The 20,769-nt window shown below is 43.2% G+C and overlaps 1 protein-coding gene across 2 annotated transcripts; it reads right to left on the minus strand.

The window, feature by feature from the left end:
• Nucleotides 1-753: 753 nt before the first annotated feature.
• On the minus strand, nt 754-20,328 carry LOC111588084 (ETS-related transcription factor Elf-1-like). Of its 2 annotated transcripts, XM_023298228.3 has the most exons (8): nt 20,105-20,328; nt 6,978-7,339; nt 6,759-6,891; nt 4,560-4,664; nt 4,223-4,378; nt 4,059-4,133; nt 3,390-3,585; nt 754-2,775 (listed from the first exon to the last, which is right to left on the minus strand). In XM_023298228.3, the coding sequence occupies exons 2-8, from the start codon at nt 7,038-7,040 to the stop codon at nt 2,169-2,171; spliced, it is 1,335 nt and encodes a 444-aa protein (XP_023153996.1). In that variant the 5' UTR covers nt 7,041-7,339; nt 20,105-20,328; the 3' UTR covers nt 754-2,168. The 2 variants fall into 2 exon arrangements, with proteins under 2 accessions (XP_023153996.1, XP_023153999.1); XM_023298231.3 differs by lacking the exons at nt 6,759-6,891; nt 6,978-7,339; nt 20,105-20,328 and adding an exon at nt 6,405-6,656.
• Between the last annotated feature and the right edge of the window lie 441 nt (nt 20,329-20,769).

Consider the following 20,769-nt stretch of genomic DNA (forward strand, 5'->3'; position numbering starts at 1 on the left):
CAATCTGTCTTCTGTGTTTTAGAAATGCGCATTGTGCTCTCTTTTTGTGCTTTTTGATCTTTGGTTTGGTCTTCCTACAAGTCTGTGCACTCCCTGCTACATTGGACTGCATATAGAATTTTTGTATGTACATTGCTCCAACAAAGTTAGTTTAGAGTTTGTTGAAGAGTGTTGTTGGATCTGAAGCGCTCTTCGATGTTGTACTTCAAAGTTTCTCGAACACATCAGCTGCATACACAATGACTACGTTCTTTGTTTCTTCTGTGCTTCATGTTGTGCTGTTTGTTGTTTATCTAATAAAGACCATGGCGGGATAGTCACACATTTTCTGAGGGATGACCTTTATCCTATGATGAAGCATTATTATCTTGATGTGAGTGGTTACTGCTAGGATAATAAAGCCACCATCTATAGGTCAGAAGGGGTCACTGAATGGTTTAAGGAGTATGAAAATGCTGTAAATCATGTTATGGCCTTTGCAGTCATCAGATCTCAACCAAACTGAACATTGCTTGTTAATTTTCGACCTGGGTGTTTGACAGCACTCACAGCCAACACTAAATGAAGAAAATCTTTTCGAAGAATAGTGTTAATTCATTCAGTAGAGTTCTAGAGACTTGGAGAATCAATATGAAGATGCCCTAAAGCTGTTTTTGCAGCACATGGTGGCTCAACATCGTACTAAGACACTTCATGGTGTTATTTCTTTGAATGTGTAACCCGTATGTGTATGTGTCAATAAAGGAGTTGAGGTTGAGTTTCACACAGGCAACGACAAATTTAAATTTATTCATATAATAGGCCATCACTCTATTTAACACCTCCGGACTGGGTATAAGCAAACAAGCAAAAAAAGCAGTACAAACTCCACCTCTCTCTCAGCTACAAGCTGACAAATCCATATCAGTAAAACAGTATCAAGAAACCTGCAGATAAAGCAAAGTGAAGGTAATTTAAAATGAAGGCTTCAAATAGCAGTTTTGCATAGGGGGTTCCCATTGGACAAAGGCACAGTTACAGTATAAGCATCTCCTAAAAGTTTAGCCCACAACAAGCTAGCCTAATTCCTGCAAAGTCAGTTGGAAAAAGGTAAACTTTGGAGGCTGTTTTTTTTTAAGGCAAACCTAAGACCAACTAAAGAGGAGATATTGAACGAATTACTTCACTATTAAGGGCCACTTTTTTACTCTTTGCATAGAGTATATGTTCTGTGCAGCACAAAGACGTTTATAAACCTGAGGGAGAAAATGGCAACAAAGCACTTTCACATATAGTATACAACATACAACACATATAGATACCAATGATTTAGAATCTCATATATGCATTTATATACGTGCAATAACTCAACAGAATGTACGCATTGCAGAAAGGCTAAATGGTAGCACTATAACGAGAGGCAGCAAGATGGCTACAAGACTATTTCACTGGTGATTGTCAAGAAAGGAAAGGCCCACGGTGCAGATACACAAACTAAAAACATAAACAGTGCTAAACTACTATTCTACAAATAACAGTGATCCCTTGTATTAAACATGTCACAAACACAATGCAGTAATCATAAAAAAAATAACAACATGGAATGTTTTCCCTCAATAACTTCATGACTACAGAGAATAGAGGAAGCAGGGACAGGATGGACTGAGGCACTTAGAGAAGAAACATACAGCAGGGTTAAACATTAGTGCAAAGCCATTTTTAAGGCAAAGGAATGATTCAGCATGTGACAGCATAAAAAAACACAACACAAAGTGGAAGAGAGCAAGAGTAAAGGCAGAGAAGAAGGGCACAGTGTGATCAGACAATTAGCTCCATGATGCTGGAGCTGAAGTGCAAGCAGGAGATGTGTCTGCAGAAAATGCAGAGGCTGTAGATTCCAGTGCATGTCTGTCTTTGGTGTCTTGTGTAGTAAAGAGCTACAGAGAAAGGCTGAAATTAAAGGGCAAGGTGTCTTTACTTAGAAAGGCAGTTAGATTTTGGTTGCTGCCAGATGTAACGAGGAAGCTCTGACCTAGAATCACCATTTGTTTCCTCTCAAACGCAATTCTAGATCAAAACTTCCACAAATATCGGCACTGGTGTGATGACAATGCCGTAGCAAAGTGCAGCTCTCTAAGTGGTCCTGAGTCAGTGGAGTGTATGGGCATCTGTGTGGTTTTGGGTCTTTTCTATTGGTCAGAGCTTGTTAGAGGCACCAGCTGTGGAGTTTTCTGTCCTGGATGTGACTTTTTATCATTCATCTGCGCTGCACCTTCCCTGTCCACAGCCACCTCAGCAGCAGCCTGCCGCTCGCACAGACTCCCCAGCAGCTGAGCCGTTTTGAAGACCGAGGCGTGACCGGCGGGTTGCAGCGACTGGACCTTCTGCAGGTTCTGGAGCGTCCGCAGCATCTCAGCAGACACGATGGGCAAATGCTGCTCCTGGATCAAACTGGTGCTGGCAGGTCGCAGCACAGTGTCGCGCTGAGCTGAGGGTCTGGGAGCGGATCGGGTGCGTTGCGAAGCCGCGGCTCGGAGGACAGAGACGGACGACATTTTCTTCTGCGGTGGGTGATCATCCTCCTCCTCCACTGATTGGTCGCTAGATGATATCGTGCTGTCTGAGTCATCGCTCACACCTTCGTCGTTGCCGCTGTTGTCGTCGTGATCGTCGTCTTCTTCATCTTTGGTGCAATCTCCGTCTGTGATGTAGATCATGTCTTTGGGCAGAGAGGTGAACTGGTAGACGAGGCGCTGGCCTTCCACCTTATTCAGTATGCCCCTCTGGTAGTAGTACCTGCATGGATACAACGATTCAGCATTAACAAACACAAACCAAGGACCGGAAGTATACATTTATCAAGGCACTGCTCCCAAACTCCATCTTACAACAAAAAATAATGTGGCCAAAAGCATCCCAAATAGCTCTGGAAACTGCAGGAGAAACCTCAGACTACATGCCTCAATTAGGATTTTATTACCGTTATCAATTTTTAAGCAAAGCATAGTTCCATACCTTCCCTTTTCTTATCAACCCAAAGTGTATTGTTGCATAAATGTGGGTCTAATACAGGAATGATGGCAGGAAGACCCTCACAATTGATGGTTTGCTTATTTTCAGGTGACTATAGTATGAAGTTCACTGTACAGTTCACATATACTCCTTTTGATTTACACATTTTTATATCACGAGTGGTTAACGTGGTGAATGTGCCACACTGTACAAAGCCAATGCTAAGACACTTTCAACAGCATGGATGTACACTTTCTGTGAAAAAGTCCTGCTTTGTGAAGCATGTAAAAATGTATTAATATTTGTAAAAATGCTTTTGAATTCCTAAATAGACAACAGTTTTTGTCAAAGAGCAGAATTGCATGGGACTATTACACTTTTAAACAGTCATGTTGTACCTGAGTGCTCTGCCCATTGTCTCATAATTCATATCAGGCTTGTTTTTGTGTTTTCCCCAGAGCCTGGCCACCGCCTTTGAGTTGACCAGCTTGAAGATCCCTGCGTGAGGATTCGTCCATTTGATGTAGCGGGGACACACTTGTCTGTCCTGCAGCAACTCCATCAGGAACTGCCACAGGTAAAGGGTGTTTCCTCCTGAAGCACAAACACAGGAAACATGATGGAAAAAGAACAGATGAGGAGAGATCGCCTGGGTGAAATAACTTCAGTGAAAAAAGCTGTTGAGAGAGAAAAGCTGAACTTTTGGTTGCGCAACAGAAATCCCGCTTTGAGTAACAGTGGAGTGTCAGATTTCACCCGCTAATATCAGCATCAAGTCATGCTTCATATATCTCACAGTCAATTTGTTTACATTCTTTACTCTGTAATACTTGCACACATAGATTAAGTGAACTTCAGTTGCAATCGGTATAATGTTATTTATCAGTGTGCCATGATAGCTTTGTTGCATATTCCTTAATTTTGTCTTCACTCTGAAGAAAGTCAGCAACAAAAGTGGGCAAATCGAAGCAGCTAATAACAGCTCCTGCAGCACCCATGTGATATTCCCATATTTATAGCATAGGATGGGTCAAAGGGTTCTTATAAACTAGCTTTGTTGACAATACCTTTGTTGTATTTGTCCTTCTTTACTGTAATATCTGGTGTTGGAGACTCTGCCCTCCGGTGCCGAGGTTTTCTACCTGCATAGACAAAAAGTCATTTGTTTTTTATATTCCACAAGCCACAGATTTCCCTTCTAGATGAGCTGATAAACTATAAAGTGACTGACCTCTCTTTTTAGACTGCAACTGTGCAGCAGGCTTCTTTGTGTGTAACGAGTGCCACTGTGGCTGGTCAACAGCTCCCACAACCCCCTCTGCCGACACGGTCACCTGGGTAACAGGACTGGTGATGACGTCTCCCAGTGATGGCAGGAAGGTCTGGGCTGCAGGGGGGCACAAACAAGCTTAATGAAAGAGAGCAGCACTGGAACCACGGCATCTATAAATAACAGGTCGCAGTCAAACATGTCCTACATTAAGAAGCAGAGGGTTTGAGGTGTACGAGGGCATCTTCACTCTGTCAAATGTGCATGTGAACGATGTTAACTGAGTGTTCCAGCTTACAGTAGTGCTCCATGGAGAGGGTGTCGGCACAGTCCATGTTGAGAAGCGAGTCGGCGGCAACGAGTGTCTCCATGGTCTCCTCCTCTCCACTTTCATATGGCTCCACTGCAGAGCACACAGAAGGGAGTGACATTAAAACAACACTTTCAAAAGGTGGAGGAGGGCAGCGTTTAGAAGGAGGAAAATTAGATCTGAGACACGCTGAAGATAAAGCTTGACCTTAACGGGTCAGTTCAGCCAAATTATAAAAACACACTCTTACCTTTTGTAAGATTTAGCAATGTAGATATTTAATTTTAAACTTTGTAACTTTGAGATTGCTACTGATTTGTAATGTAATGGTGACAGAAGGTACTGAATTACCGCATTAAAAAAAGCAACCGGACCATAATTTCCGAGGCATTCTTTATACGAAAATCTGTCAGCAAGACGGTGGAATACTACAATGTTAAAAAGCTGTAATAATGGTGACTACAACTATTTGTAAAATATTAACACTTTGAGCTGATTTAAATACAACGGAATTGTTAATTTTACAGTTACACATTGCAAAAAAATTATAAAATTACTATTAAGAAAAAAATAGACATTTGATGTGAACATTAATTAGAGTTTTAGCCTGTTTTTTTGGTTTATTTCTTTTTTATTTTACTGTTAACATGTAAACAAATACTACTTATAATTTTACTAAATATCTGTAACTTAACAAAACCAAGGTAAGTTGTAAAATAACAGTATATTGTTCAAAAAATACATTTAAACACTGTTTAAAAAGGTTTATTTTTACTGTGTACCTCTTCAACAGCTGGGATGGGTTTTTCTGATTCGTCTCAGAGACAACAGTGGCTTCTATCTAATGCTGCACATATGAGTTCATACAAAACACAGTTATCCCATAATTATCCACGTTAAGGTGGTGGATGTTGTTAGTGGTTTTGGTCAGTCTGCATTCAGAAAATATCAGCAGTGGTAGCAGCTGCACATTTCAACAATTTCTACATCATTTTCTGCTTACTTTTGATGAGTTCTCACACAATCACGATTGTAAATGTTGGTATCAAGATGCTAGAACTGGCAAGTGTTGGAAAATTGAAGTGTGAAGTTTGATTATTGCAGCTGAAAGCGTTAACAAAGCCAATTATCATGTGTGATAGATTAAATTAGCTTCAGGTAACTATAGGTTTACCCTGTTTGGGAGTCAGAATAACAACAGTAAAGGGGATTTTTTTTTTCTTTTTTGCATGTGTTTGGGTGAATCAATCCTTTCATAGCACACACGTCGTCTGAGTTATTTGTCCTTGGCTATATCTGAGTCATCCATTAAACTTCACTACACTGAACTGTTGAATAATGAGCACTAATACATGACATTCTGGTGTTTAACTGCTTATAAAACTGTTGCCTACTCACAGACACTTTGTTTTCTGTTGTAAATTATCAAAACCAACAGCATAAGTCTTGCCACATGTACGTCCTTAAAGCTAAATGTAATCAAAAGAGAGTTTGTTGTTCTGTGTGTGTGTGTGTGTGCGTGTGTGTGTGAGGTGAGCAGGCTGTGAGGCAGTGAGCTAGAAAACATCTGCTAGCTAACAGCTGTCTGTCGTGGACTCAAACACTTTCTCCCGACGAGGAGGGGAAAAAAACATCTCACAGCCTGTCAGAACAAATGGCCACATTTCTAGAAACACAGTAGCTGGGCTACGGTCCCGAAATAGTTGTAATTTTTAAGTCAACAACTATCTGCGAGTGACTTGCGGTTCCGTTAGCTAACCGAGCTATAGCATCGCCAACTCCAGCTCCCCTCTGGAAAACCACAAGGAAACCTGACACGGAGATATAACTTACTTTAAAGCTCCCAGCACCGGTGAGGAATAAGCTATAGCATGTGTGCTGTAGCCCGCTTTGACCACGTCTACATCCTAATATGATTCATTAGCTGTCTTTCCCAGGAACGAGCCAGGAATGTTTTGTTTCACTTCCTGAATTTTTGCAGAGGGTGGTCCATGTGCGTGGGCTGCGACTGCGCATGTGCAGTGAGAGGCTCCGCAGTATACCTGGTGTGAGTTTTAAGTGTAGTGAAACTTTAATGTGCAAAAGGTGTGTGTGTGTGTGTGTGTGTGTGTGTGTGTGTGTGTGTGTGTGTGTGTGTGTGTGTGTGTGTGTGTGTGTGTGTGTGTGTGTGTGTGTGTGTGTGTTGACCTTTAAGCAGCTGCTGGTGATCCTCCTCCTCCCCCTGCTGCGACTGTTCACATGCCAGACCTGTATATGAGAGCAGGTGTGGATGTGGAACCTGCTCCACAATCACTGCGGGGTAATCTGAGTGACCCCCCAGCTGCAAAACAGAAAAACAAAATGAAATCAAACGAGATCAGTGTTGCAAGCAGCGATGAAATTCATCTCGTTGACAGACTGGCTCACCTGTGGCATGGCAGCAAAATGGTCACTGGCAAAGTCAAAGATGAGCTCTGACTGCTGTAGCATGGCTGAAAAATCCCAAACACACACAACCCTAACTGCCTGAAATCAGCATCACAGCTTTTCAACAATAACTGAGCAGGTCTGGATCCACTTTCTGGAGATGACTGCCGGCGTAGATTCACCGAAGAGCTTCCCTCTTGATGCGACGTGTCTTTCCATGCAGCAGCAGAGTGATGTGAGTACACTTGTTGACCAGAGACACAGAGGCGTCACAGGAAGTCACTCATGTTCGCTCACTCGCTCGACTTCGACACTCGATGAGGAAGTGGGAGCTGCTGAACTGTCCTGTGGTCTGACTGAACCTGCCAGAGAAGAGAACATGTGTGTTGAGATGGAGGAACTGTAGAGCCGTTAGAGGCAAAGCAAACAGCGAGGCCACACCTGGAAACGGTTCTGAACTGTCTTTCATGAAAGAGTCACTGGACCAAGAGATGTGGCCTCTCTGGTCTCAGATGCAGAGAAAACAGAATCTCATTTGGCTTCATTCTTGTGCTCTTATCTCGCTTCTAAACTGGGCTAAACCAGCAACAGGAAGGAAGCGTTTGCACGGCACTGTGTGTTTGTACGAGTCGGGGGGGGAGGCAGCTGGTGCTGAACTTGAAACATCACGTCTTTGCACAATGTTTCAGGGCCGTTATGTGCACATTCCTCTCAACATGACCGTGAAGGAGACGTTCAGAGCTGAACTATGACTCCTCTTCGTTACTCCCCCTTGTTCTCTCCTCCTCGCTTGTTTTTCTGTCCCTCCTGTCTCGTTCTCTCCTCATCACAACACTGGTAATTCCTCTGTAATGCCTGGTCTCATGTGTCTTATTTGTCTGAGGTTAAAGTGAACCTTTGAGTTACCTTCTGTTGCTGTTGTACAGTTGCATCTCCCGCACAAGTTTCAAATTTAAGCATTGCCACACCTGCATTTACCTTTAGCCCCTCTGTTCAGAAGATTACACCAGCATTTAGTTTGTATGTACAATAGATCTTGCACTGTGAATAAATCTCTTCTAAAGAATTAATTCTAATCACTGAGCTCCTGCATTTTAATCCCAGTAATCCTCAGTTTGGCTGAAAAAGCCCTCAAAAGTGTCCCAGTTCCTGGTTACAAAAAAAATAAGAAGAAAATAAGATAATATATACTGTATATACCCCAGCTGCTAAAGCGACAGAGAATGTGAGTGTGTTTCTTTGTGTGTCACATGGAGGCACAACATGTTTGGGTCAGTTATCACACAGGAAGCACAGCTCAGTTAGGAGGCAGCGCTTCCTGAGTTTCTGTGCCAAACCACTGCCAGCACCTCTGCCGGCTGTGGCCTTCTCATTTTTGACTTCCTCTGAAGTCTGCAGTCATTGGAAGCTGATTTAGGTTCGACATGAGTGAGACGAACGACAGTTTACTCTCAAAGACGAGAGAGGATTTTAAAGTTGGCAGGGGAAAGTAGCTCTGTTTTGTTCGTACGCAATTTGAAAACATAGATTTTAAGAGAGAATAGAATTGGAGCCAGAGAATTTACAGCATCAGCAACAGTTTTCAAAATCAGTTAATTGTTTGAATCAGTTTTAAGAAAAAAAGTGTCTTTATCTTTATTTGTATCTTTTTTTATGTGTATTATGTGTGATCTATCTATCTATCCATCTATCTATCTGTCGATCTGTCTATCTATCACTCTATTGTCGTGTGATTATATGCTGTATTTCTTAGTTTTCTATTATACTAAGTTGAATATCTTTGACTGAAATAGGCAGCAGCTCCAGCCTAATTTACATACAGGTGAAAAATTAAGGGAAAACAATTCCTTGTCTTCTGCACTGATGAGGTTCTGTTTTGCTGTGGGGGAAATTATGTTGGTGGGGCTTGGGTTCATTTGTCCATTTAAGCCTTGAGTCTACGCACACATGGACAACTGCGGACACCGTTAACTCCATATTTGGTGTAAGGCTGGTGTTCTATCTGTAGCATCTGCGAGTATCCGAGGGTCCACTAGTGTCAGCGTGATGTAAGTTTCTGTCCATGACAGTTTGCAGGGACCCCTCATCACAGGTCAACGTGAAGCCCAAAATTTGCACAACAGCTACCCTATAAGGGCAGTAGTGTTCATACTCAGTAGCAGTGTGTATCTATAGAACAGTGTTTTTGAAGTGGACTCTCACAGACGAAGAAGGTAGTATAATAATAACTACATGTCTGTGGGTGTCTGCAGATGTCCACACCTAACTATGTCAAGGTTTTCTTAGGCCAGTATGCTTTCTGCATTTATGAGTATGTAATGGTACACTGGAGTCTGCATGATGTAATTTTTTTATGTCCCTATGGACACCTGTTTGGACATCCATATCCCACCCAAAATTTGTGAGGCTATACTACTAGAGCAATAGTGTGCATGACTGGCAGTAGTTTGAATGTGCTGAAAACGTAGATACCATCTACTGCACATGTATGGGCCCGAGCCCCCCAAGTATAATCCTGAGTCTGTGTCCACAAGGGAGTATAATCACATGTGCTACTTATCTAATCTACAGGCATAATATTATGACCACTGACAGGTGAGGTGAATAACGTGTTGTTCTAATGCAGTGTTCTGCTGGGAAACCTTAAGTCCTGACATTCATGTGGATGCTTAACATGTACCACCCACCTAAACATTGCAGGTCAAGCGACCTCCAACCACCCGCTCTCCATGGCAACAGCAATCCTTGATGCCAGTTTCCACCCTCAGCAGGACAATGCACCCCAACACACAAAAAAAACTGCTCAGGAGTGGCCTGGGGAACACAACAGAACTAAGGTGTTCACCCGGGCTCCACTCTCCCCAGATCCAAATCTTATTGAGCATCTGTGGGATGTGTCAGGATAAGCCTGATCTAGGTAGATCCCACCCTGCAACCCACAGGACCCACAGAATTCACTGGTGCTACAGGACATCCCCAGAGATCCTATGTCCATGCCCCACTGGGTCAGAGGAGTTTTAGCAGCATAAAGGAGACCGACACAATATTAGGCAGGTGGTCATAATGTTATGCCTGATTGGTGCATGTCCATATATTGCTGGCAAACTTGGTGACTGTCGGCCTTCTAGCATAGTTGCACATAAACCCAGATTTTGGGCTGCACGTGCACGGAAGCCTCCGCATAAACTCTCGCAGACTTGGACAGATGATGAAATATATTTCACATAGACCCTGGCAAACTCTTGTCACAGTGGCGGAAAATATAACACTAGCCTTAAAGGGAAGATTCATTGCAAATCAATACAATGTTGAGCTGAGCGATCACCTTTATCCTCTAATGAAACATTTTTATCCTGATGGGAGTGGTTTCTTCCAGGATGCCAATACTTCTATCCATAGAGCATGAGAGATAACTGAGTGGTTTTTCACAGTTACCATATTTCAATCCACCTGTTGGAGTTTTCGGTGTTAGACAGTCCTCTACCACAATCATCAAAACACAAAATGAGGAAGGATCTTTTAGAAGAGTGGTGTTCATAGATTCGGTAGAGTTCCAGACACCTCCAAGGAGGTCTGAAGCTGTCTCAGCAGCATATAGTGACTCCTAGACACTATGTTGGGATTTCCTTTAATTTGTCACCTGTCGTGATTATTCTTATATATTCAATTTTAAAACACCAAGATTTCTTCTGTACATTTATTGTCTCTGCCTTTCAAGTTAAAGCGAGAGTCGAACACAATTAACAAACATCTGCTTCCTAACCTGAAAATCCGGCTCTGGGTGCACAGCAGGGCAAGCTGCCATGCTTATTTTAATGTAAATGAACGCCTCACAACAACATGAAGAACGCAGCTTGTCTTTTGTAGACGTGAACAACACAATGAGGCTTCAGATGTCTGGTGTCACAGCTGAGCAGAACACCTGTATTTGTGACATTCCTCTTTCCTTTGAGCCACCGCTGCCTGCCATTGTGCCGTGTGTACACGTTCATTGTCAGCGTGCCCTGCAGCCTGCTGCCTCTATAGAGGACTCTCTCGCAGTATAGAGCCTTTGTTCATCAGCACTCCGGTCACATAGGTTTGTCTCTGTGGCCTCGGCGCTGGGATCTGAGTCTGTGAAGTGGCTGCCAAGCCCCTAAGGACACTGATAAGCTCCCCATAACATTCATTCCCCAGTTTGAGAGAGAGAGAGTCAGAGACCGAGATAGAAAGAGCGCGGGTGTATTTGACAGAAAGGGGCAGAGAGTGGGTGTGTGTGTGTGTGTGTGTGTGTGTGTGTGTGTGTGTGTGTGTGTGTGTGTGTGTGTGTGTGTGTGTGTGTGTGTGTGTGTGTGTGTGTGTGTGCGTTTGTATTTATATCTCGATGGGGTCCACAACCTGACAAATCACTCACGCCGTGGGGTCCAATTTTTCCCGTGGGGCCCAAAACCGGGGCCCCACAGGCACAAGCATTGCAATCAATAGAAAATGGCCTCCTGACATGCCTGGTGCGATTTTCTTGAAAAAAAAAAATGGACCCCATGGAGTCTGACTTCACACAAAGTGTGTGTCGGACAGCGTCCCCAGTGGTCATTGGTGGGTACTGCAGTGTGTAAATTTGCATCCGTGGGGTCCATTAACGGAGAGTGTGTGTAAGTGTGTGTGACAAAAAAATTCATATTTCATACAGATTTATGCATTTTCAAGTGATTAAACTCGAATGTTATTGAATTACTTTGCCTAAAATCAATTCAGGAATCAATTTAATCACTATAGCATCCTGTCAAAGCAGTCAATTCGTTTTATTTGCAGTATGTATATGTAAATATAAATACATATTTTCATATAAATATTGTCATAGTGATTTTAGGATCTTCTCACTATCCAATGTTAGGATGGTTGTTGTGCTGTTCCACTGCAATGTGTTCGGTCAGAAACACGAGGAGATGCCACTGTAGTTTGACGTCTTTATTGAGCACTGCCTCACATATAACACATTCCATGCATATTCTGTGCAGCTCTGTATCTCCCACAGCTTCAGTCTCCTCTCCACTACAGTCAGATACACTACCAATAGCCGTAACATCCTATTGGCTGTTGGCTGAGGTGACATGAGGGGTGAGCATGTCACTCACATGGGAGAGAGGATGCAACCTGGCTCACAAGAACTGCAATGAATCCTTTTTACAAATATAATGAATGTACTAGTTAAAGGCAAACTGTGAATGTCATACCTCAAGAAAGTCCTGAGGGAATTTCTTCACATTTATGCCACACCTCAAGAATTTAAACATCCACTTAGACTTGGACATTAACTGATTCGATTTTGAAGGTCAAAGGTCAAATGATGTCAAAACATGTTTTTGTCTATGACTCAAGAATTCACATTAATTATGACAAAGCGTCAAACAAAACCAACTGAGATAAAATTATTAAGTGATGACATGTATCCAAGGTATAACACTGAAGGTCAAAGGTCAGGCTCATTCCTAATAGTCAGATATTTCAAGAAAGGCTTGAGAGAATTCTTTCAAATTTGGCATAAATGTTGACATAGACTCAAGGATGAACTGAGTAGATTTTGATGGTCAAAGGTCAAGGTCACTGTGACCTAACAAAACATGTTTTTGGCTTTGTTTTATGAGATCACGTCAAATTAATTTGTTAATGATGACAAAACACACAAATGTCTGAAAGATTAAAGGTCAACAACAGAACACTGTCTCACAAAAATGCTATTTATGTCAGTTTATGGCCAACATCTCTCATGTTCCTATATCAGTTGACATGAGTGATGTCTATTTCTAAGCCTGTTCTCCTGTCTAATGCCTGATCTTCAGCTGACAGTGCCTGCTAACATGCTCCTGACACACCTGCAGCTCATCCTCACTAACTGCCACTCCCAACACCTGCAGTTTAAAGACCAATCTCTCCCTCCGCTCTCCACCAGTTTATTGTAAATCCACTCATGCTATCTGTTCAGTTTCTTTTCCTCGTGTGTTTCTTTCTGCTTGTAGCCCTGCTATTACCTCCAGTTCTGTAAATCCTCACTCAGACTGCTTCCCCATCACACCCCAGTGTTAGGATGACTGTTTTACAGTTGGATAAAACAGGAGGCTTGAGGCGAGATAAGATGCAGGTCAACCTGGCATTTGTTCACCAACATTCACATTAAAAGAACACAAATAGCAAAGGTGGTTAACTGGTGTGTTGTGTCGCTCCTTTCCTCTCTCCTCGCTCTCACTCAACTGCCAGTCTTTTATAGGCATCCCCCTAATCAGCCCCTCAGGCCTACCAACATAAGGGTTAACCAAAATAATCAAACACAAGAATTTCCCAAAAACGCAATGTCTTTAATTTTAACTATAATAACAAACATTAAAACTGGATATCCATTTCCGAAAAACGACTACCAACATCCTCATCAAGCAATACATTTATTTTATCACCTGAAGAGATTTCTTCTCACCCTCTCCTCACCTACACTTGGTTCCTCCCGGAACCTTTAAAAAGATGTTCCAGCCCATGGGGACTCTTTGGCTGGAACACCTGCAGTGACAAAAGACAGGTGAGTCATGTCACACTTTTCAATTTATGCATTATCAAAACAATGCCCCACACCCACTTCTACAGGCATTCAGTTATAAATGAAGTCCAATCAATTAATCCTTGTACTCAAACTGTTGCTTTCTGCCTTGTAGGCCTCAGCAGGGTTTTCACCCAATGTTGCAAGGAGAAGCCACCAAACAGCACATGGCTGCACATGGCAGCACATGCCAGCCTCAAACCCACACTCATTAAATCCATAAGACACAGTCATTGTTTTGTGTCTTATTGTATCTTGAATGTGAATTCCATATAGGTAATGAAGCTACCTTCATTAGACCCAGTTTTCCTCCCTGGATTTTGCCCACTGCCCCATCTCCTACTAAGCTCTGCTTTCCCTCAGTTATAGTTTTTGGTTTTTGTAATTAACTCTAAACCTGCATCCGTCTCTGTGTCTCCTTTGGGAATACATAATATCAATATCTACAAACTGAATTCGCAGTAAACAGAAAATCTGCCCTCTGTGCCCTTCTCCTCCCTGACTGAGTATTCAGTATTTGTACAATGTCACTGCTTGTCTGTCAACAATAGTCACCTACAGTGTATATCAAAGTATGTCAAAGGAAAAGGTGAATCACTCAAAAAACTAAGCTGGGAGATTTAAAAAAGCAATTGGATATATCCTGGCCTTTTCCTTTACTTATTTTTAAACTTTTACACTGATTCATTAACTGTACCACTTTAACAGGGCTCTGCTTGAGTCACACTTGTAACTGTCTGAACAACAGCAATGATTCTGTTGCCTTTTGACCAATTTCTTAGTCTGATGTGATGTTGGAGGCCATAGTTATGCCCTGTTTCCCACATATTTCCTATATGTTTGCAGACTGACTCAGACTCAGTCCCATCCTTCATTTCTATCACAGCTGATCATCATCTGATTAACCATGCCAGGATATCAGTAACTAACAGTGTTTCAGTGTGCTGTTTCAGCAGTGGAGGGACTTGAGGGCATCACATTTCTAACCATTAGCATGAGGGTCTTCTGGCTCACTTCAAGTCAGCTACCAACCTCAATTGCATGTAGCATTTACCTGTCCTTTCCTGTGCAGTAAGCGTTATGCAAGGAACCCTGAAGCATGAACATTTTTTGAGTTGTTTCTGAATTTTGCTACCAACCTAGCATAGCCTTCATCTGCCAGCTGTGGTTGCAATGGTAACTTTGCTAATGTTTACCGAAATCTGGTGTGAAGTCTTTGGTTCCTATAAAATATTGTCTAATTATGGAACATAGTGGTGGGACCTCTGCATCTTACTCACTCCATTAGATTGGGATGCTGAGCCAAACTGAAGAAATCTATTTGAAATGGCAAGATGTGCTACTTTAGCTTGAGCAGAAGCAAACTCCACAAGGACAGGGCCTAGCTGTTCAAACAGGAGTGTGGGTCATAATGTTATGGGTATGAGCATGTCAGACAATTAGGACAACCAGGAAGAAGAGCATTTCAGATTTTGAATACAATGCTCTGGTAAAAATTAACCTTGATTACAGCTAGAGTACATGACCAACTACAGACCTCTCAAAAAGGCTCCTTAAACACAAATGTGGGTTTGTTATGGAAGTTGAAATTATATGCTCACACACATATGCACTGCTTGAATTTTATTTACCAGCTATATACGTTGTATATTTAATGCCAAAGTCATACATCATAACAGTAAACTATGAATCAATTTCAATACTAGCTTGTACCTTGTATGTATCATCTAGCTATTCATACATGTATCCAACTGTATGTTATATGTTCCTTGTTCCCCTCCCCCCCTTCTCCCCTTTCCTCTCCCTCTCTGCCTCTCTTCCTCTACCTCTACCTCTCTCTCTCTACCTCTACCTCTCCCTCTCTCCCTCTACCCCTCTACCTCGCTTCCTCTACCTCTTCTGTCCCCCTCAACCCGTCCGGCCAGCAACAGATGGGTCCCCCCACATAAAGAGCCGGGTTCTGCTCAAGGTTTTTTTCCCTGTTAAAAGGGAGTTTTTTCTTGCCACTGCCCCATTAGGACTGCTCTGGGGGTTCAGGCATATGGTTTCTGTAAAGCGTCTTGATACAATTTGACCTGTAATTTGCGCTATATGAATAAAACTGAATTGAAGTGAATTGAAATGGTTACGCTAATGGAGAATGACACTTTCATATCAAACACTTACTAAAAACAAGTACGCAGTCAACTAGTCTATTAAAAATACAAATGGACACACAAGCTGGGCATATTGATGAAGGTTATAGAAGTAAGAAATCTTTTCTCCAACCACAAATATGAAAAAGGCAAATAGCAGAACATGTCCTTTACCAAAGAGACAATAAGCAGTGTACTGGTGTACTCCATTTGATTGCGAGATTTAAATGAAGCAACCAGAAAATTAGTTTGCACAATAGTTAGCAGGTCTTCAATCAAAAGACAAACAGAACAATCATTCTGGGAATGGCAGTGTATTGTTGTTAATTTGGGGGATTATGAACAAAGTGATGGTGTGGTGAAGAAGAACCACAAGAGGTTTATATTTTCAATAGGCCAGCTTTAACAGTTTACACTGTAAGTCAAGATGAATATCATGTAAACAAGGAGAGTCCTGACATGCCACTGGCAGAAGGGCATTCAGACATGGTAAAAAGATTGACTGGTTAATAAATTTCATCCACACCAAGTCATACATCATGCATTTACTGACATGAAAAGCCACATTAACTTTGAAGTTATGGCTATGGTTTTTACCTTTGACTGTCTTGCACAACTGGAGAAGTATAGCTTCTGTGCTGAAGTATATCTCCACTCATATTTTCAGAAAATGTTTGCATTAATCCTTCCTCTTGCAATGTTTTAAACAATGAGGTGCTTTGTGTACTGTCTTTTTGGCCAGTTGTTCGTTTTTCCACTCCATGTATGGCCATTTAATAAGTCCTGTTTGACGCGTTGAAAATACTGGTCACGTTCTGTGTGAATCTGCTTAATGCATCTCTTCATCTAACAGCTCATCCCCACTGCACTATGATCTCCTGCAATATTTAACTTGATCTGCAGATTAAACAACAGAAAATGGCCAAAAACTACATAACTAGACCCATTTTAACGTAAGTAAAGCACCAGTAATGAAGCTTTGCTAAGTTAGTGTCATAAACATCACATTTCCTGTTGCTTTCTTCATAACTGAAGTATCCCACTTGTTCCCTGATGGATCACTTTTATTGTGAAGGAATACCAACAGGAAATGTTAAGTTTTCCTTAACAGCAACTTAACACAGCTTTGCCATGTCATTACTGAGTGGAGGATGATATAGTCACCATGGGGACCACTAGACAGTAAAGGTGTGTACCAGCACCAAGTCAGAGGTAAGGGAGAAACACACACCTATAGCGGGCCCCACGCCGACCATGCCCATCCCCCATAGTCGGCATGGGGCCCGCTATAGGTGTGTGTTTCTCCCTTACCTCTGACTCGGTGCCGCAAAAGTCAGGAAGTGTGTACCAGCATCCACTCAGACATCAACTCCGCTCTGCTGTCTCTCCTCTCTGCTGTCTCTCCTCTCTGTCCTTTCCGCTGTCTCACCTCTCTGCTGTCTCTCCTCTCCGCTGTCCCTGTTGTCTCTTCTCTCTGCTGTCTCTCCTCTTCTCTGTCTCTCCTCTCATCTGTCTCTCTTCTCTGTCTCTCCTCTCTGCTGTCTCTCCTCTTCTCTGTCTCTCCTCTCCACTGTCCCTGTCGTCTCTCCTCTCTACTGTCTCGCCTCTCTGCGGTCTGTTCTCTCTGCTGTCTCTCCTCTGTCCTTTCCGCTGTCTCACCTCTCTGCTGTCTCTCCTTTTCTCTGTCTCTCCTCTCTGTTGTCTCTCCTCTCATCTGTCTCTCTTCTCTGTCTCTACTTTCTGCTGTCTCTCCTCTCTACTGTCTCTCCTCTCTGCTGTCTCTCCTCTCTACTCTCTCTACTGTCTGTCCTCTCTGCTGTCTGTCCTCTCTGCTATCTGTCCTCTCCGCTGTCTGTCCTCTCTCCTCTCTGCTGTCTCTTCTCTCTGCTGTCTCTTCTGTCTGCTGTCTGTCCTCTCCGCTGTCTCTCCTCTTTGCTGTCTCTCCTCTTCTCCTCTGTCTCTCCTCTCTGCTGTCTCTCCTTTTCTCTGTCTCTCCTCTCTGTTGTCTCTCCTCTCATCTGTCTCTCTTCTTTGTCTCTACTTTCTGCTGTTTCTCCTCTCTACTGTCTCTCCTCTCTGCTGTCTCTGCTGTCTCTTCTCTCTACTCTCTCTGCTGTCTGTCCTCTCTGCTGTCTGTCCTCTCCGCTGTCTCACCTCTCCGCTGTCTGTCCTCTCTCCTCTCTGTCCTCTCTGCTGTCTCTGCTGTCTCTCCTCTCTGCTGTCTCCCCTCTCTCTCTCTCTTCTGTCTCTCCTCTCCTCTGTTTCTCTTCTCTGTCTCTCCTCTCCTGTCTCTCTTCTGTCTCTCCTCCCTGCTGTTTCTGCTGTCTGTCCTCTCCACTGTCTCACCTCTCCACTGTCTCTCCTCTCTGCTGTCTCTCCTCTCTGCTGCCTCTTCTCTCTGCTGTCTGTCCTCTCTGCTGTCTCTCCTCTCCGCTGTCTGTCCTCTCTGCTGTCTCTCCTCTCTCTCCTTTCTGTTCTTTCCTCTCCTCTGTCTCTCTTCTCTGTCTCTCCTCTCTGCTGTCTCTCCTCTCTGCTGTCTCTCCTCTTCTCCTCTGTCTCTCCTCTTTCCTCTTCTCCTGTCTCTCCTCTCTACTGTCTCTCCTTTTTTCTCCTGTCTCTCCTCTCTACTGTCTCTCCTTTTTTCTCCTGTCTCTCCCTCTCTCCTCCTGTCTCTCCTCTCTACTGTCTCTCCTTTTTTCTCCTGTCTCTCCCTCTCTCCTCCTGTCTCTCCTCTCTGCTGTCTCTCCTCTCTGCCGTCTCTCCTCTTCTCCTCTGTCTCTCCTCTCTACGTCTCTCCTCTTCTCCTCTCTCTCCTCTTTCTCTCCTTCTCCTCTGTCTTTACTCTCTGCTGTCTCTCTTCTCCGATATCCCTGTTGTCTCACCTCTCTGCTGTCTCTCTTCTCCGATATCCCTGTTGTCTCACCTCTCTGCTGTCTCTCCTCTTCTCTGTCTCTCCTCTCTGTTGTCTCTCCTCTCATCTGTCTCTTCTCTGTCTCTCCTTTCTGCTGTCTCTCCTTTCTACTGTCTCTTCTCTCTGCTGTCTCTCCTCTCTACTCTTTCTACTGTCTGTCCTCTCTACTGTCTGTCCTCTTCTCCTCTGTCTCTCTGCTGTCTCTTCTCCTCTGTCTTTACTCTCTGCTGTCTCTCCTCTCTGCTGTCTCTCCTCTCTCTCTTTTCTCTGTCTCTCTTCTCCTCTGTTTCTCTTCTCTGTCTCTCCTCTCCTGTCTCTCTTCTCTGTCTCTCCTCCCTGCTGTTTCTGCTGTCTGTCCTCTCCACTGTCTCACCTCTCCACTGTCTGTCCTCTCTCCTCTCTACAGTTCTGTGTAGCTCTGTATGCACTGATTGTGCATGTTTGGTTGACATGTTGAGGACTGAAGAGATGTTGTTACAGTACTGTAAAGCTCTGTATGGACATATATAGTACTTAAACCATCTAGTGTTGTTAAAGTACCTTTCAGTTCAGCTGTTGTTGTGAAATGGCTGACTTATCACCATGGTTACTTATGAGTAACATGGGGGACAAAATAAAATCATAGCAGATTGATTTCAGAAGCCTGTCTTTTGTTCAGTAACACTTCCTTACAGAGAAGAATGATCCTTCTAATGGTCACAGGAGATGCTGTTCTCTCTGGTTCCATCAGTGGAGACCTGAAGAACTGCTTCTCTCTGCTTCTGTGAGGCTAACAGACGTAACATGACTGAGTGGTGGTGGTGGAGTTACTAGTCCCCATGGGGGGCTACAAATCTGACTGAGGTGACTGGACCCCAGAGGGGACAAAATTTCAGGTCTAAAATTTTTGTGAGAGTGTTTGAAGTTTCAAGTGATTTTCAACCTCACAGGAATTTTTAAAAAATTTAGGAGTTAAAATGGTGTCTCTAGACCATTCAGAAAGGGTGGATCCCATGAGGAGGGTCCTGGTCAGGGGGTCTCACGGGGAAAGAAATACAAGTATGTGTGTGTGTGTGTGTGTGTGAACTAGGCCAGGCTGATAACAGTATGGCAAGTGAGGGAGCAGCTGATAAGCCCCTCTTGTTGCTTGGGGTAACTGGGCCTTGTAAAATGAACACAGTGAAATATGGTGTGTGTGCGTGTGTGTTTGTAGAGAGGGTAGGAGGCTGAAAATCGGAGAACAGTGGAGGTGGTCACAAGACTGTTTTTACAACCTTCCTGACCTCAATATGTGTGAGTAGTTGAGCTGTCATTGTAAATGTATCATTTAAATGTAGTTTTATTTTTTTAAATAAACATTGTCTGGTACAGCATTAGAACAGCCCTGCTCGGAAACTTGAAAACTGCTTTCACTTTCCCTTCAGCACATGACATGAAACACACAGTCGCCCAAAGTGTCATATCTTTAGTTACTGTAAGTATTTCCACCGTACAGACTCTTCAGCCTGTTGTATGGAATAAGAAGCACTGTGCTTACCTTGTGTTTATAGTTTCTGTCTGTATGTGACAGAGCAGCAGCTGCCTGCAGGATCCACGAGAGAAACGGAAATTGTTCTCATTACTTCTGGCAAACACCTTCATCTGCTTACTGACCTGGGATCAGCTTCCTTTTGTGAATCTCCAGCTACTGGAGAGACGGAGACACAGACTAAAGATCAGTGATCAGTGTAATCGGGTTGACTTTTTTCTTCTTCTTCTCTTTAGTGCCTGTCAAGTCTTGCTTCCTCTTTTTTTTTTCCAGTGAACTGGATGCACCCCCCTCTGTCTTCCTGTGATTGGCTACCTGTGTTGTGAGTCAAGGTAACCCATAGTGACCATTGTCAGTGTGGAGCAAATGTAAACACGGGTATATTTGCAATGTAAAGCAGCAGAGAGCCAAGCAACCGGTCTGCAAACAGCCAAGCGGCTCATATGAGGGTGGACACACAGGAGATGTGTGTGATCATGAACAACGTATCACATTTAATCATTAGTCTAGCCTCAACTAAACGAAGTAAACAGTGTTATGGAGTTCCACCTGTTGCCTTGTATGGTTAATATTAAGTGTAATCACAGGCTGGTTGTGCTGCGAGTGTCAAAAATAGGACTGCAGACAGACACACAGGCAGAACACAGCTTTGTACTTCATCCAGTCCCTGACGC

Source organism: Amphiprion ocellaris, chromosome 10 (assembly GCF_022539595.1).
Source record: "Amphiprion ocellaris isolate individual 3 ecotype Okinawa chromosome 10, ASM2253959v1, whole genome shotgun sequence".
NCBI classification, from domain to species: domain Eukaryota; kingdom Metazoa; phylum Chordata; class Actinopteri; family Pomacentridae; genus Amphiprion; species Amphiprion ocellaris.